General features: G+C 58.2%; 1 protein-coding gene across 3 annotated transcripts in view; it reads right to left on the reverse strand.

The window, feature by feature from the left end:
- itgb4 (integrin, beta 4) overlaps positions 1 to 17,488 on the reverse strand; it is a 128,040-nt gene that overhangs the window by 89,295 nt on the left and 21,257 nt on the right. For all 3 annotated transcript variants that reach the window (XM_070857451.1, XM_070857450.1, XM_070857449.1), the window contains exons 7-8: positions 13,223 to 13,394; positions 3,346 to 3,609 (exon numbers count right to left, since the gene is read on the reverse strand). In XM_070857451.1, the coding sequence (XP_070713552.1) occupies positions 3,346 to 3,609; positions 13,223 to 13,394 (436 nt within the window). The remainder of the gene's footprint in view (positions 1 to 3,345; positions 3,610 to 13,222; positions 13,395 to 17,488) is intronic.

Consider the following 17,488-nt stretch of genomic DNA (forward strand, 5'->3'; position numbering starts at 1 on the left):
ATATACCCTATATCACTGTATCACTCAACCTGCGAACATACCCTGTATCACACCCTGCGATATACCTTGTATCACACTCTGCGATATACCCTGTATCACTCACCCTGTGCGATACCCTGTATCACACACCCTGCGATATACCCTGTATCACACACCCTGCGATATACCCTGTATCACACACTCTGCGATATACCCTGTATCACATACCCTACGATATACCCTGTATCACACACCGTGATATACCCTGTATCACACACCCTGCAATATAACCTGTATCACACCCTGTGATATACTCTAACACACCCTGTGATATACCCTGTATCACACACCCTTATACCCTGTATCACATGCCTTGTGATATACCCTGTATCACACGCCCTGTGATATACCCTGTATCACTCACCGTGATATACCCTGTATCACTCACCCTGCGATATACCCTGTATTCCTGTATCACTCACCCTGTGATATACCTGTATCACACACCGTGATATGCCCTGCATCACTGTATCACACCCTGTGATATACCCTGTATCACTGTATCACACACCCTGGAATATACCCTGTATCACATCCTGTATCACTCACCCTGCGATATACCCTGTATCACTCACCCTGTGATATACCCTGTATCACACACCCTGCGATATACCCTGTATCACACACCCTGCGATATACCCTGTATCACACCCCCTGCGATATACCCTGTATCACACACCGTGATATACCCTGCATCACTGTATCACACCCTGTGATATACCCTGTATCACTGTATCACACACCCTGCAATATACCCCGTATCATCCTGTATCACTCACCCTGCGATATACCCTGTATCACACCATGTGATATACCCTGCATCACTGTTTCACACCCTGTGATATACCCTATAGCATTGTATCACTCAACCTGCGAATATACCCTGTATCACACACCCTGTGATTTACCCTGTATCAAACCCCGTGATATACCCTGTATCACTCACCCTTTGATATACCCTGTATCACTCACCCTTTGATATACCCTGTATCACTCACCCTGTGATATACTCTGTATCACACACCCTGCAATATACCCTGTATCACACACCCTGTGATTTACCCTGTATCGCTCACCCTGTGATATACCCTGTATCACTCACCCTATGATATACCCTGTATCACACACCATGTGATATATCCTATATCACACACCCTGCGCATATCACAGGGCATGTGATACAGGGTGTATCACAGGGCGTGTGATACAGGGTGTATCCTAGGTCGTGTGATACAGGGTGTATCACAGGGCGTGTGATACAGGGTGTATCCTAGGTCGTGTGATACAGGGTGTATCCTAGGGCGTGTGATACACGGTTTACCACAGGGCACATGATACAGTATATATCACTGGTTGTGATACATGGTATATCGCAGGGTATGTGATACAGGTTATATCACAGGATGTGAGACAGGATATATTGCAGGCTGTGAGATACAGGGTATGTCACAGGGTGTGATACAGGGTATCCTGTATAACACCCCGTATCACACCCTAGGATATACACGGTTTCATACACACTAATTTATACTGTATAACACACAGTGTAACATACATTGTAGACACTATCCTTGTAATATAAATTGTAAAACATGCCAATAATATATATTGTACAAAGACTAAACCTGTAATATAGACTGTACATGACTGCCATCCTAGGTTCTTAAAAGCTGTGGATGCACAGATAGTGGATGCATTCGTTATAATCATCCAAAATTCCCCAGATTCTGGAAAATTCCCAGTGGATTAGAAAACCACAAATATAATGCCCCTATTCAAGAAAGGAGGAAGACAGAAAGCAGGAAACTATAGACCAGTTAGCCTAACATCTGTCATTGGGAAAATGCTGGAGTCCAAGGAAGTAATAGCAGGACATTAAGAAAATCATAACACAATCAAGCAGAGTTGAAATGGTTTTTTGAAAGGGAAATCGTGACTGACAAATTTATTGGAGTTCTTTGAGGATGTAATGAGCAGAATGGATAAGGGGGAACCAGTAGATGTTGTGTATTTGGATTTCCAAAAGGCATTCGATAAGGTGCCACATAAAAGGTTACTACACAAGAAAGGAACTCATGGTGTTGAGGGTAATATATTGGCTAATTAATATAAAACAGAGAGTTGGGATAAATGGGTTATTTTCAGGTTGGCAAATAGTAACTAGTGGGGTGCCACAGGGGTCGGTGCTGGGGCCTCAACTATTTATAATCTATATTAATGACTTGGATGAAGGGACTAAGTGCAATGTATCCAAGTTTGCTGATGATGCAAAGATGGGTGGAAACGCAAGTTGTGAAGAAGACAAAGAGTCTGCAAAGGGATATAGTCAGGCTAAGTGAGTGGGCAAAAATTTGGCAGGTGGAGTACAATCTGGGTAAATGTGAGGTTATCCACTTTGGTAGAAAGAATAGAAAAGCAAATTATTATTTAAATGGGGAGAAAAACTACAGAACGCTGCCGTACATAGGGATCTGGGGGTCCTTGTACATGAAACACAAAACGTGAGCATACAGGTACAGCAAGTAATCAGGACGGCAAGTGGAAGGTTGGTCTTTATTGCAAGGGGGATAGAGTATAAAAGCAGAAAAGTCCTGCTACAACTGTACAGGGTATTGGTGAGGCCACACCTGGAGTACTGCGTCCAGTTTTGGTCTCCTTATTTAAGGAAGGATATACTTGCATTGGAGGCTGTTCAGAGAAGGTTCACTAGGTTGATTCCTGAGATGAAAGGGTTGTCATGAAGAAAGTTGAGCAGGTTGGGTCTATATTCATTGAAGTTTAGAAGAATGAGAGGTGATCTTATTGAAACATAAGATTCTGAGGGAGCTTGACAGGGTAGATGCAGAGAGGATGTTTCCCGTCGTGGGGGAATCTAGAACTAGGGGACATCGTTTCAGAATGAGGTGTCGCCCATTTAAAATGGAGACGAGGAGGAATTTCTTCTCTCAGAGGTTTGTAAATCTGTGGAGTTCTCTGCCCCAGAGAGCTGTGGAGGCTGGGTCATTGAATATATTTAAGGTGGAGATAGACAGATTCTTGAACTATAGGGGTGTCAAGAGTTATGGGGAACCGGCAGAATGGCGGAGCAGGCTCGAGGGGTCGTATGGCCTACTCCTGCTCCTATTTCTTATGTTCCTAATATAGACTGTATATGCCCTGTAATGTATCCGGTATAGAGACTAATCCTTTCATTCTTGCTGTTTCGCATTCAATCCTGCAATATTAAACATGTCCTGTAATATACAAAATGCCCTGTGGAACGTGCTACACAAAGTTAACCCTGTTTTCACCTGATAAACTTCTTACCTCATAATAAGAGTAAGAATAGTTAGTGACAGCAAAGATTGGGATGATGCTGTGCTGCCCGAGCAAGCGAATCAGAGTTGGAATTGATGGGTAATCTTGCAAAACATCCTGGGTGTAGCTTCCTGTCCAATCTAGATGACAGTTCTCGTCGTTCCGTGTTAGGATCCCAGAGAGGACGTTGGAGCCATCGGCCTCGTAATGAAAGGCTGATTCCGTGGAGAAGACGAGTAGGTGAGTGCTCTGACTCCTCCAACCAATATTATTCTGCAAACAAAACAAACAATTTGCTCAGGACAGGGACTGAGTCATTACATAGAGACAGGTGACGCTCTCAGTGCATGAAGCACTGACCAGGATAGAATATCCCGCAGTGTTCTGTAAGGGTAACAGAACAGGAAATCAAGCTCCCCACAACATTGTATGAGCAGCAGGGTAGGTTCAGCATTCCCATAATGCAAGCTACTAGCATTATAACAGGAAGTATACTCGCACAATTCTCCATGAGAGCTGTACAAGAGGAAGTAGAACCCTATTGTGCACCCACCAAATGAGTACTGGTGGGTACAGGTCAATCATTGTATAACTGCGGTACAGTACTGGTGGGTACAGGTCAGTCACTGTATAACACTGGGGTACAGTACTGGTGGGTACAGGTCTGTCACTGTATAACTGGGGTACAGTACTGGTGGGTACAGGTCAGTAACTGTATAACACTGGGGTACAGTACTGGTGGATATAGGTCTGTCACTATTTAACACTGGGGTACAGTACTGGTGGGTACAGGTCTGTCACTGTACAACACTGGGGTACAGTACTGCTGGGTACAGGTCTGTCACTGTATAACACTGGGGTACAGTACTGGTGGGTACAGGTCTGTCATTGTATAACACTGGGGTACAGTACTGGTGGGTACAGGTCTGTCATTGTATAACTGGGGTACAGTACTGGTGGGTACAGGTCTGTCACTGTATAACACTGGGGTACAGTACTGGTGGGTACAGGTCTGTCACTGTATAACACTGGGGTACAGTACTGGTGGGTACAGGTCTGTCATTGTATAACACTGGGGTACAGTACTGGTGGGTACAGGTCTGTCACTGTATAACACTGGGGTACAGTACTGGTGGGTACAGGTCTGTCACTGTATAACACTGGGGTACAGTACTGGTGGGTACAGGTCTGTCATTGTATAACACTGGGGTACAGTACTGGTGGGTACAGGTCTGTCATTGTATAACTGGGGTACAGTACTGGTGGGTACAGGTCTGTCATTGTATAACACTGGGGTACAGTACTGGTGGGTACAGGTCTGTCACTGTATAACACTGGGGTACAGTACTGGTGGGTACAGGTCTGTCATTGTATAACTGGGGTACAGTACTGGTGTGTACAGGTCTGTCACTGTATAACACTGGGGTACAGTACTGGTGGGTACAGGTCTGTCACTGTATAGCACTGGGGTGCAGTACTGGTGGGTACAGGTCTGTCACTGTGTAACTCTGGGGTACAGTACTGGCGGGTACAGGTCTGTCATTGTATAACTCTGGGGTACAGTACTGGTGGGTACAGGTCTGTCATTGTATAACACTGGGGTACAGTACTGGCGGGTACAGGTCTGTCATTGTATAACTCTGGGGTACAGTACTGGTGGGTACAGGTCTGTCATTGTATAACACTGGGGTACAGTACTGGCGGGTACAGGTCTGTTACTGTATAACAATGGGAGACAGAACTGTGATCGGGGAAAAACCGTGCAAAAATTACAAAACATAGTTTCATAAAATCTACCTAAAATGGAACACATTTTGGGACTCCCTCAAACGGGTTAGATACAGAGTAAAGCTCTCTCTACACTGTCCCATCAAACGCTGCATCAACTTCTCTAATCATCTTAAACACCTCGATTAAATTTTAATCTCCTATACTGAAGGGAGGTCTGGTCTATGCAACTTATCCTCATAATTCAACCCTTTACCCCCGGTATCACTCTGGTGAATCTGCGCTGCTCCCCCTCCGAGGTCGAAAAATCCTCCCTGAGGGGCGGGGCCCAGGATTGGACGCAGTATCCCGAGGGGCGGGGCCCAGGACTGGACGTTGTGTCCCGAGGGGCGGGGCCCAGGACTGGACGCAGTGTCCCGAGGGGCGGGGCCCAGGACTGGACGCAGTGTCCCGAGGGGCGGGGCCCAGGACTGGACGTAGTGTCCCCGAGGGGCGGGGCCCAGGACTGGACGTAGTGTCCCCGAGGGGCGGGGCCCAGGACTGGACGTAGTGTCCCCGAGGGGCGGGGCCCAGGACTGGACGCAGTGTCCCCGAGGGGCGGGGCCCAGGACTGGACTTTGTGTCCCCGAGGGGCGGGGCCCAGGACTGGACGTAGTGTCCCCGAGGGGCGGGGCCCAGGACTGGACGTAGTGTTCCCTAGGGGCGGGGCCCAGGACTGGACGTAGTGTCCCCGAGGGGCGGGGCCCAGGACTGGACACAGTGTCCCGAGGGGCGGGGCCCAGGACTGGACGCAGTGTCCCGAGGGGCGGGGCCCAGGACTGGACGCAGTTCCCGAGGGGCGGGGCCCAGGACTGGACGCAGAGTCCCCGAGGGGCGAGGCCCAGGACTGGACGCAGTGTCCCTAGGGGCGATGCCCATGACTGGACGCAGAGTCCCCGAGGGGCGAGGCCCAGGACTGGACACAGTGTCCCGAGGGGCGGGGCCCAGGACTGGACGCAGTGTCGCGAGGGGCGGGGCCCAGGACTGGACGCAGAGTCCCCGAGGGGCAGGGCCCAGGACTGGACACAGTGTCCCGAGGGGCGGGGCCCAGGACTGGATGCAGTATCCCGAGGGGCGGGGCCCAGGACTGGACGTTGTGTCCCGAGGGGCGGGGCCCAGGACTGGACGTAGTGTCCCTGAGGGGCGGGGCCCAGGACTGGACGTAGTGTCCCCGAGGGGCGGAGCCCAGGACTGGACGTAGTGTCCCCGAGGGGCGGGGCCCAGGATTGGACGTAGTGTCCCCGAGGGGCGGGGCCCAGGACTGGACGTAGTGTTCCTGAGGGGAGGGGCCCAGGACTGGACGTAGTGTCCCCGAGGGGCGGGGCCCAGGACTGGACACAGTGTCCCGAGGGGCGGGGCCCAGGACTGGACGCAGTGTCCCGAGGCGCGGGGCCCAGGACTGGACGCAGTGTCCCGAGGGGCGGGGCCCAGGACCGGAAGCAGTGTCCCGAGGGGCGGGGCCCAGGACCGGACGCAGTGTCCCGAGGGGCGGGGCCCAGGACTGGACGTAGTGTCCCCGATGGGCGGGGCCCAGGACTGGACGTAGTGTCCCCGAGGGGCGGGGCCCAGGACTGGACACAGTTTCCCGAGGGGCGGGGCCCAGGACTGGACGCAGTGTCCCGAGGGGATGGGCCCAGGACTGGACGCAGTGTCCCGAGGGGCGGGGCCCAGGACTGGACGCAGAGTCCCCGAGGGGCGAGGCCCAGGACTGGACACAGTGTCCCGAGGGGCGGGGCCCAGGACTGGACTTTGTGTTCCCGAGGGGCGGGGCCCAGGACTGGATGTAGTGTCCCCGAGGGGCGGGGCCCAGGACTGGACGCAGTGTCCCGAGGGGCGGGGCCGAGGACTGGACGCAGTGTCCCGAGGGGCGGGGCCCAGGACTGGACGCAGTTCCCGAGGGGCGGGGCCCAGGACTGGACGCAGAGTCCCCGAGGGGCAGGGCCCAGGACTGGACACAGTGTTCCGAGGGGCGGGGCCCAGGACTGGACGCAGTATCCCAAGGGGCGGGGCCCAGGACTGGACGTTGTGTCCCGAGGGGCGGGGCCCAGGACTGGACGCAGTGTCCCGAGGGGCGGGACCCAGGACTGGACGTAGTGTCCCTGAGGGGCGGGGCCCAGGACTGGACGTAGTGTCCCTGAGGGGCGGGGCCCAGGACTGGACGTAGTGTCCCCGAGGGGCGGATCCCAGGACTGGACGTAGTGTCCCCGAGGGGCGGGGCCCAGAACTGGACGTAGTGTCCCCGAGGGGCGGGGCCCAGGACTGGACGTAGTGTTCCCGAGGGGCGGGGCCCAGGACTGGAGGTAGTGTCCCTGAGGTGCGGGGCCCAGGACTGGACGCAGTGTCCCGAGGGGCGGGGCCCAGGACTGGACGCAGTGTCCCGAGGGGCGGGGCCCAGGACTGGACGCAGTGTCCCGAGGGGCGGGGCCCAGGACTGGACGTAGTGTCCCCGAGGGACGGGGCCCAGGACTGGACGTAGTGTCCCCGAGGGGTGGAGCCCAGGACTGGACGTAGTGTCCCCGAGGGGCGGGGCCCAGGACTGGACGCAGTGTCCCGAGGGGATGGGCCCAGGACTGGACGCAGTGTCCCGAGGGGCGGGGCCCAGGACTGGACGCAGAGTCCCCGAGGGGCGAGGCCCAGGACTGGACACAGTGTCCCGAGGGGCGGGGCCCAGGACTGGACGCAGAGTCCCCGAGGGGCAGGGCCCAGGACTGGACACAGTGTCCCGAGGGGCGGGGCCCAGGACTGGATGCAGTATCCCGAGGGGCGGGGCCCAGGACTGGACGCTGTGTCCCGAGGGGCGGGGCCCAGGACTGGACGCAAAGTCCCCGAGGGGCGAGGCCCAGGACTGGACACAGTGTCCCGAGGGGCGGGGCCCAGGACTGGACTTTGTGTTCCCGAGGGGCGGGGCCCAGGACTGGACGTAGTGTCCCCGAGGGGCGGGACCCAGGACTGGACGTAGTGTCCCCGAGGGGCGGGGCCCAGGACTGGACACAGTTTCCCGAGGGGCGGGGCCCAGGACTGGACGCAGTGTCCCGAGGGGATGGGCCCAGGACTGGACGCAGTGTCCCGAGGGGCGGGGCCCAGGACTGGACGCAGAGTCCCCGAGGGGCGAGGCCCAGGACTGGACACAGTGTCCCGAGGGGCGGGGCCCAGGACTGGACTTTGTGTTCCCGAGGGGCGGGGCCCAGGACTGGACGTAGTGTCCCCGAGGGGCGGGGCCCAGGACTGGACGCAGTGTCCCGAGGGGCGGGGCCGAGGACTGGACGCAGTGTCCCGAGGGGCGGGGCCCAGGACTGGACGCAGTTCCCGAGGGGCGGGGCCCAGGACTGGACGCAGAGTCCCCGAGGGGCAGGGCCCAGGACTGGACACAGTGTTCCGAGGGGCGGGGCCCAGGACTGGACGCAGAGTCCCCGAGGGGCGAGGCCCAGGACTGGACACAGTGTCCCGAGGGGCGGGGCCCAGAACTGGACGCAGTGTCCCGAGGGGCGGGGCCCAGGACTGGACGCAGAGTCCCCGAGAGGCAGGGCGCAGGACTGGATGCAGTGTCCCAAGGGGCGGGGCCCAGGACTGGACATAGTGTCCCTGAGGGGCGGGGCCCAGGACTGGACGTAGTGTCCCCGAGGGGCGGGGCCCAGGACTGGACGTAGTGTCCCCGAGGGGCGGGGCCCAGGACTGGACGTAGTGTCCCCGAGGAGCGGGGCTCAGGACAGGACGTAGTGTCCCCGAGGGGCGGTGCCCAGGACTGGACGTAGTGTCCCCGAGGGGCGGGGCCCAGGACTGGACGCAGTGTCCCGAGGGGCGGGGCCCAGGACTGGACGTAGTGTCCCCGAGGGGCGGGGCCCAGGACTGGACGCAGTGTCCCGAGGGGCGGGGCCCAGGACTGGACGTAGTGTCCCCGAGGGGCGGGGCCCAGGACTGGACGCAGTGTCCCGAGGGGCGGGGCCCAGGACTGGACGCAGTGTCCCGAGGGGCGGGGCCCAGGACTGGACGCAGTTCCCGAGGGGCGGGGCCCAGGACTGGACGCAGAGTCCCCGAGGGGCGAGGCCCAGGACTGGACGCAGTGTCCCTAGGGGCGATGCCCATGACTGGACGCAGAGTCCCCGAGGGGCGAGGCCCAGGACTGGACTCAGTGTCCTGAGGGGCGGGGCCCAGGACTGGACGCAGTGTCCCGAGGGGCGAGGCCCAGGACTGGACACAGTGTCCCGAGGGGCGGGGCCCAGGACTGGACGCAGTGTCCCGAGGGGCGGGGCCCAGGACTGGACGCAGAGTCCCCGAGGGGCAGGGCCCAGGACTGGACGTAGTGTCCCTGAGGGGCGGGGCCCAGGACTGGACGTAGTGTCCCCGAGGGGCGGGGCCCAGGACTGGACGTAGTGTCCCCGAGGGGCGGGGCCCAGGACTGGACGTAGTGTCCCCGAGGGGCGGGGCCCAGGACTGGACGCAGTGTTCCCGAGGGGCGGGGCCCAGGACTGGACGTAGTGTCCCCGAGGGGCGGGGCCCAGGACTGGACGCAGTGTCCCGAGGGGCGGGGCCCAGGACTGGACGCAGTGTCCCGAGGGGCGGGGCCCAGGACTGGACGCAGTGTCCCGAGGGGCGGGGCCCAGGACTGGACGCCGTGTCCCGAGGGGCGGGGCCCAGGACTGGACGTAGTGTCCCCGAGGGGCGGGGCCCAGGACTGGACGTAGTGTCCCCGAGGGGCGGGGCCCAGGACTGGACGCAGTTTCCCGAGGGTTGGGGCCCAGGACTGGACGCAGTGTCCCGAGGGGATGGGCCCAGGACTGGACGCAGTGTCCCGAGGGGCGGGGCCCAGGACTGGACGCAGAGTCCTCGAGGGGCGAGGCCCAGGACTGGACACAGTGTCCCGAGCGGCGGGGCCCAGGACTGGACGTAGTGTCCCCGAGGGGCGGGGCCCAGGACTGGACGCAGTGTCCCGAAGGGCGGGGCCCAGGACTGGACGTAGTGTCCCCGAGGGTCGGGGCCCAGGACTGGACGTAGTGTCCCCGAGGGGCGGATCCCAGGACTGGACGTAGTGTCCCCGAGGGGCGGGGCCCAGGACTGGACGTAGTGTCCCCGAGGGGCGGATCCCAGGACTGGACGTAGTGTCCCCGAGGGGCGGGGCCCAGGACTGGACGTAGTGTTCCCGAGGGGCGGGGCCCACGACTGGACGTAGTGTCCCTGAGGTGCGGGGCCCAGGTCTGGACCCAGTGTCCCGAGGGTCGGGGCCCAGGACTGGACGCAGTGTCCCGAGGGGTGGGGCCCAGGACTGGACGTAGTGTCCCCGAGGGACGGGGCCCAGGACTGGACGTAGTGTCCCCGAGGGGCGGGGCCCAGGACTGGACGCAGTGTCCCCGAGGGGCGAGGCCCAGGACTGGACACAGTGTCCCGAGGGGCGGGGCCCAGAACTGGACGCAGTGTCCCGAGGGGCGGGGCCCAGGACTGGACGCAGAGTCCCCGAGGGGCAGGGCCCAGGACTGGATGCAGTGTCCCGAGGGGCGGGGCCCAGGACTGGACGTAGTGTCCCGGAGGGGCGGGGCCCAGGACTGGACGTAGTGTCCCCGAGGGGCGGGGCCCAGGACTGGACATAGTGTCCCCGAGGGGCGGGGCCCAGGACTGGACGTAGTGTTCCCGAGGGGCGGGGCCCAGGACTGGACGTAGTGTCCCCGAGGGGCGGGGCCCAGGACTGGACGCAGTGTCCCGAGGGGCGGGGCCCAGGACTGGACGCAGTGTCCCGAGGGGCGGGGCCCAGGACCGGACGCAGTTCCCGAGGGGCGGGGCCCAGGACTGGACGGAGAGTCCCCGAGGGGCGAGGCCCAGGACTGGACGCAGTGTCCCTAGGGGCGATGCCCATGACTGGACGCAGAGTCCCCGAGGGGCGAGGCCCAGGACTGGACACAGTGTCCCGAGGGGCGGGGCCCAGGACTGGACGCAGAGTCCCCGAGGGGCAGAGCCCAGGACTGGACACAGTGTCCCGAGGGGCGGGGCCCAGGACTGGATGCAGTATCCCGAGGGGCGGGGCCCAGGACTGGACATTGTGTCCCGAGGGGCGGGGCCCAGGACTGGACGCAGAGTCCCCGAGGGGCGAGGCCCAGGACTGGACACAGTGTCCCGAGGGGCGATGCCCATGACTGGACGCAGAGTCCCCGAGGGGCGAGGCCCAGGACTGGACGCAGTGTCCCGAAGGGCGGGGCCCAGGACTGGACGTAGTGTCCCCGAGGGGCGGGGCCCAGGACTGGACGCAGTGTCCCGAGGGGCGGGGCCCATGACTGGACGCAGTGTCCCGAGGGGCGGGGCCCAGGACTGGACGCAGTTCCCGAGGGGCGGTGCCCAGGACTGGACGCAGAGTCCCCGAGGGGCGAGGCCCAGGACTGGACGCAGTGTCCCTAGGGGCGATGCCCATGACTGGACGCAGAGTCCCCGAGGGGCGAGGCCCAGGACTGGACACAGTGTCCCGGGGGGCGGGGCCCAGGACTGGACGCAGTGTCCCGAGGGGCGGGGCCCAGGACTGGACGCAGAGTCCCCGAGGGGCAGGGCCCAGGACTGGACACAGTGTCCCGAGGGGCGGGGCCCAGGACTGGATGCAGTATCCCGAGGGGCGGGGCCCAGGACTGGACGTTGTGTCCCGAGGGGCGGGGCCCAGGACTGGACGTAGTGTCCCTGAGGGGCGGGGCCCAGGACTGGACGTAGTGTCCCCGAGGGAAGGGGCCCAGGACTGGACGTAGTGTCCCCGAGGGGCGGGGCCCAGGACTGGACGTAGTGTTCCCGAGGGGCGGGGCCCAGGACTGGACGTAGTGTCCCCGAGGAGCGGGGCCCAGGACTGGACGCAGTGTCCCGAGGGGCGGGGCCCAGGACTGGACGCAGTGTCCCGAGGGGCGGGGCCCAGGACTGAACGCAGTGTCCCGAGGGGCGGGGCCCAGGACTGGACGCCGTGTCCCGAGGGGCGGGGCCCAGGACTGGACGTAGTGTCCCCGAGGGGCGGGGCCCAGGACTGGACGTAGTGTCCCCGAGGGGCGGGGCCCAGGACTGGACGCAGTTTCCCGAGGGGCGGGGCCCAGGACTGGACGCAGTGTCCCGAGGGGATGGGCCCAGGACTGGACGCAGTGTCCCGAGGGGCGGGGCCCAGGACTGGACGCAGAGTCCCCGAGGGGCGAGGCCCAGGACTGGACACAGTGTCCCGAGGGGCGGGGCCCAGGACTGGACTTTGTGTTCCCGAGGGGCGGGGCCCAGGACTGGACGTAGTGTCCCCGAGGGGCGGGGCCCAGGACTGGACGCAGTGTCCCGAGGGGCGGGGCCGAGGACTGGACGCAGTGTCCCGAGGGGCGGGGCCCAGGACTGGACGCAGTTCCCGAAGGGCGGGGCCCAGGACTGGATGCAGAGTCCCCGAGGGGCAGGGCCCAGGACTGGACACAGTGTTCCGAGGGGCGGGGCCCAAGACTGGATGCAGTATCCCAAGGGGCGGGGCCCAGGACTGGACGTTGTGTCCCGAGGGGCGGGGCCCAGGACTGGACGCAGTGTCCCGAGGGGCGGGACTCAGGACTGGACGTAGTGTCCCTGAGGGGCGGGGCCCAGGACTGGACGTAGTGTCCCTGAGGGGCGGGGCCCAGGACTGGACGCAGTGTCCCGAGGGGCGGGGCCCAGGACTGGACGCAGTGTCCCGAGGGGCGGGGCCCAGGACTGGACATAGTGTCCCCCGAGGGGCGGGGCCCAGGACTGGACGTAGTGTCCCCGAGGGGCGGGGCCCAGGACTGGACGTAGTGTCCCGATGGGGTCTGACCAGGGCTCTGTACAGAACATCCAGCCTTGTGTATTCCAGCCCTCTTGCGATAAAGGACAATATTCCATTTAGCCGTTTAAATAATATTTTGTACATGTCCACTCCTGTCGGTGAGAGAGATTGGAATGATGTCGCCATTTTGCGCTGTGTACCCCTAAGCAATGCTCAGTGGGGTGGGAATGCCCAACTCAGTCCATACGGGACCCTCCCAGCCAACATCCAACACACCCAACACTAGCCGCAACATATCGCATATCATATGTTTAATTCTGTCCTCACGATGTTTTTACACGTGGAAATATCCGAGCAAAGGGTTTGCCAGGCCTCGGAGCCCGGCGCGATCTTTCTCACCTGACAGACCGCGACCTGCAGGATCGCGTCGAATCCACCTTCCGGAGCATCCACGTTCCCGGAAATCCTCTCCTTCTCCAGCTTCTGGGTGAAATGGGTGGCGTTCGGTGTCAGGGGGATGACGTTCTTGAAGGAGAATGGGGCATCACTGTTGGGCCAGGGCTGCTTGAGCCTGGAACAGGCGGAAATCCGACATGGGTGAGACACGGACCGGCACGAATTGCGCGAGATGGGGTCGGGTGAGGGGGATGGGACGGGACCCTTGCCCGACAGGTTTCCACCCACATCACGAAGGAGAAGGACTTCCCGACCTGTCGGGGGTGAGATACTTCTGCCCACCCCTCTTATAGAATCATAGCAGGCTACAGCACACAAGGAGGCTGTAATGTATTTGCTTCATGGGCTCTTTGCTTAAGAATTCATAGCAACACAATGATATTAAGAACTAGTTGGTTTAACAATCACACTACACATTACCAGTTCATCCACCAGGCTGATAACCACCTGCCTCATCGAGGATCCCCCGAACCCAACTGGTTGGGGTTTTATTGAGTCTTGTGAACATCACATGACTGGCTAAGCCACTCCCAACTCAACAGCTCTACAACTATTTTGTGTAAAACAATAAATCAAGTGCCCCCTGATTAAAGGGGGGGCCACTGGAAACAGCTTCTCCTTATTTACTCTATCAAAACCCCTCATAAATTTGAACACCTTTGTTAAATCTCCCTTCTCTGCTCCACAGAGAACAATCCCAGTTCCTCTCGTTTCTCCACCCACACTCTGACCCGGCTTGTACATTTTATTTCCGTGCCTGGACAGATTCTCAATCACCTCCAAGGGTTTAAGTTCAGTTTCGTGTGAACTTTTTGAAATGCAATTGAGTGTTATTAAACTGAGTCTTCACAGACTCTGGACTCTTGCTCGAGGAGTTGAAGGTACTGTACTGCTTTTAATCAGGAGGCCAGTGACAGTGATCCCTTCCGGCACATTACTCAAGAATGTCTCATTTTTAAAACTGGGAACTTGATTGGGTGATTTATCACCCAAATCAGAAGTGAGAAGCTCACTTTCTCAGACTGAGTATAAGGAGACATTTCACTGCCCTCTGTTTCCATGAATAGACCTCCACGGCTTGGCTCCACAATGGTGGAATAGTTGAGCTTACAATATATCGACCTTGTTGAACAAATACAGCAGTTATACTTATTTAGCACTGCTTGTGTAGAGAGAGATATAAAGAGAGAGAGAGAAGGTGATACGCATTGTGAGAGAGACAGAGAGATTGCGGAGAGGAGAGAGAAACAGGGAAAGGGAGAGGGAGGGGCAAACAGTATCAGAGCGTGAGAGAGAGACAGAGAGAAAGTGAAAGACAACAGACAGAAAGATAGAAGCAGACAGAAACAGAGAGAGCGACATAGAGAGACATGGAGAGAGACATAGAAACATAGAAAATAGGTGCAGGAGTAGGCCATTCGGCCCTTCGAGCCTGCACCGCCATTCAATAAGATCTTGGCTGATCATTCACCTCAGTACCCCTTTCCTGCTTTCTCTCCATTGATCCCTTTAGCCGTAAGGGCCATGTCTAACTCCCTCTTGAATATATCTAACGAACTGGCATCAACAACTCTCTGTGGTAGAGAACAAGTTAACAACTGAGAGAGAGAGAGAGAGAGAAGAGAGAGAGAGACAGAGATAGGGCTCAATTTTCCCCAGTGATTTGCGCCTTTTCTTGGAGCAGGCCGCTTTTTTTGGCCAAAGATAAAAAACCACAGTTTCCCCGATCAATTTGCACCAACGTAACTCAGTTAGTGCCAGCGTTACGATTTTTTTAGGTACTTTTTTTTCAGCCAAAAGGGGCGTAACCTGCCACCCATGTCAATTCTGGCCATTTAGGGAAGTTTGGCCAGCTGAGAGTTACTCCAGTTCTGCTTAGACCAGCGTATGTGGCCTCTGCAAAAAAACCTTCCGGAGAGTTAAAGAAATCGGGGCAGGTAAGGAAATCGGGGCAGGTAAGGAAATCGGGGCAGGTAAGGAAATCGGGGCAGGTAAGGAAATCGGGGCAGGAATCAGCGCAGGTAAGGACATCGGGGCAGGTAAGGAAATCGGGGCAGGAATCAGCGCAGGTAAGGACATCGGGGCAGGTAGGTACAGCAGATGCCCGGATAGCAGCAGCAGGCGAGGTAAGAGAGAGGGGGAGAGAGGGGGGCAGGGGGGGGGAAGCCTCTCAGGTGCAGTTAGGTGCGGGGACCGGGAGGGAGGGGGCCTGGGATGGGACAGGGGAGCGGACCGGGAGGCGATTCGGCCTGGGATAGGGGCGGGGATCAGCACCGGCATCGGGAGGAGGGCGGGTGGATGGGGCGGGCGACTGTAATAATTGGAGGTAAGTTGCTGCAATGTATTTTAATGTGTTTTTAAGTTGCTGCAATGTATTTTAATGTGTTGGGTGCTGGTTGTATGTTTCACTTTCCAGCCTCAGCTCGCATTGCGTCCCTGGTTACCGTGGCAACCCGATTTTTTTGGCGAGATCAAGACTCCACCCCCAAAACTAAAGGACAGTTTAGGCTGCATCAAAATGAAGAAATCAAACGGGGAAACTGAGAACATTTTTTTTGGCGTACTTGGGCCCCCAAAAAATGAACGTAACTCTTCAAGTTCGCCAAAAAAAAAGCTTTGGGGAAAATTGATCCCAAAGAGAGAGAGAGAGAGTGAAAGACAGACAGACAGCAGAACGGCAGAGAAGCAGAGAGGGACATGGAGAGAGACAGAGAGACAGAGGGAGAGACAGAAATAAAGAGAGACACCGAGAAAGCGAAAGATAGACAGACAGACAAAAGCAGAGCGATGGAGGGAGAGTGAGAGAGAGAGCGAGAGAGACGGGGGAGAGTGAGACAGACAGAGGGAGAGGGAGAGAGAGAGGGAGAGTGAGGGAGAGAGAGGGAGACAGAGAGAGAGAGAGACTCAGAGGGAGAGACAGAGGGAGAGTGAGAGACAGAGGGAGAGGCTAGAGAGAGAGGGAGAGAGAGAGAGAGGGAGACAGAGAGAGAGAGAGAGGGAGAGAGAGACAGAGAGAGAGAGAGAGAGACAGAGAAAGAGAGAGAGAGAGACAGACAGAGACAGAGAAAGACAGAGTGAGAGGGACAGAGGGAGAGGGACAAAAGGAGAGGGACAGAGGGAGAGGGAGAAAGAGAGAGGGAGAAAGAGAGAGGGAGGGAGCAAGAGAGGGAGAGGGAGAGGGAGTGAGAGAGAGGGAGAGAGACAGACAGCGATAGAGAGAGCGAGGGAGAGGGAGCGAGAGAGAGGGAGAGAGAGAGAGGGAGAGACCGAGGACGAGAGATCTCCTGACAATAGGCAGTCACTGGAGGCCATTCAATGATAAATATACAGCAAGTGATTAATCCCAGACCCATACGGCCATGAGAGAAGACTCAGAACTCCCGTTCAATGAGTTTATTTTCTGTATCCCATGGATCTGTGACTCACTGCCTGCATGTGAATAGCACAATCCTCTCATTCATGCAGGGTCACCCTGCCCGGCTTTGTTCCTTCACCCTGTTGTACTTTATAAACAATAATAAACTTATTTGTAGCCAGATATGAATGTAAAGATTTGGAGTGTGACCTTCTGAAGCAAGGAGGCAGTAAAGTTTTCTTATCAGTAGTTTGGTGTTGACTGTGTGATGTGGTCACACCTAGAGGCAACTGATCTACTGCTGCCTGCCTTTGATAAACAAGGAACTTGTACAAACACAGAGCTGCCTAGAACAGAAAAAAAATCAGCATTCTACTGGAACCGCGCGGGGAAATTCCCATTGATTACATTTGAGCCTAAGTTGCCACTCCTGTGGATCTTGTCATTTCTCTGTTACCGTCAAATCCCGACTTGAATTTCCCAGCACTCCTTCTTCCCTCTCCCTATCTCCCCATCTCTCTCTCTTTCCCCATCTCTCCTTCTCTCCTCTCTTTCCCCATCTCTCCTTCTCGCCTCTCTTTCCTCATCTCTCCCCTCCTTCCCCATCTTCCCATCTCTCTCTCTTTCCCCATCTCTCCTTCTCTCCTCTCTTTCCCCTACTCCCCCTCTTCCTACTATCCCCCTCCCTGTACTCTCCGCACCCCCTTCTCCCACTCTACCATCGGTAGCAGAGCTTTTAGACATCTTACCCCGAACTTTGCAACTCCCTCTCTGAGTGCCTCCCCCAACATCTCTTGTTCAGAAACCTCCTCAAACCCCGCCTTGTTAGAATCATACAGCACAGAAGGAGGGCA

Source organism: Pristiophorus japonicus, chromosome 16, assembly GCF_044704955.1.
Source record: "Pristiophorus japonicus isolate sPriJap1 chromosome 16, sPriJap1.hap1, whole genome shotgun sequence".
In the NCBI taxonomy this organism is placed as follows: domain Eukaryota; kingdom Metazoa; phylum Chordata; class Chondrichthyes; family Pristiophoridae; genus Pristiophorus; species Pristiophorus japonicus.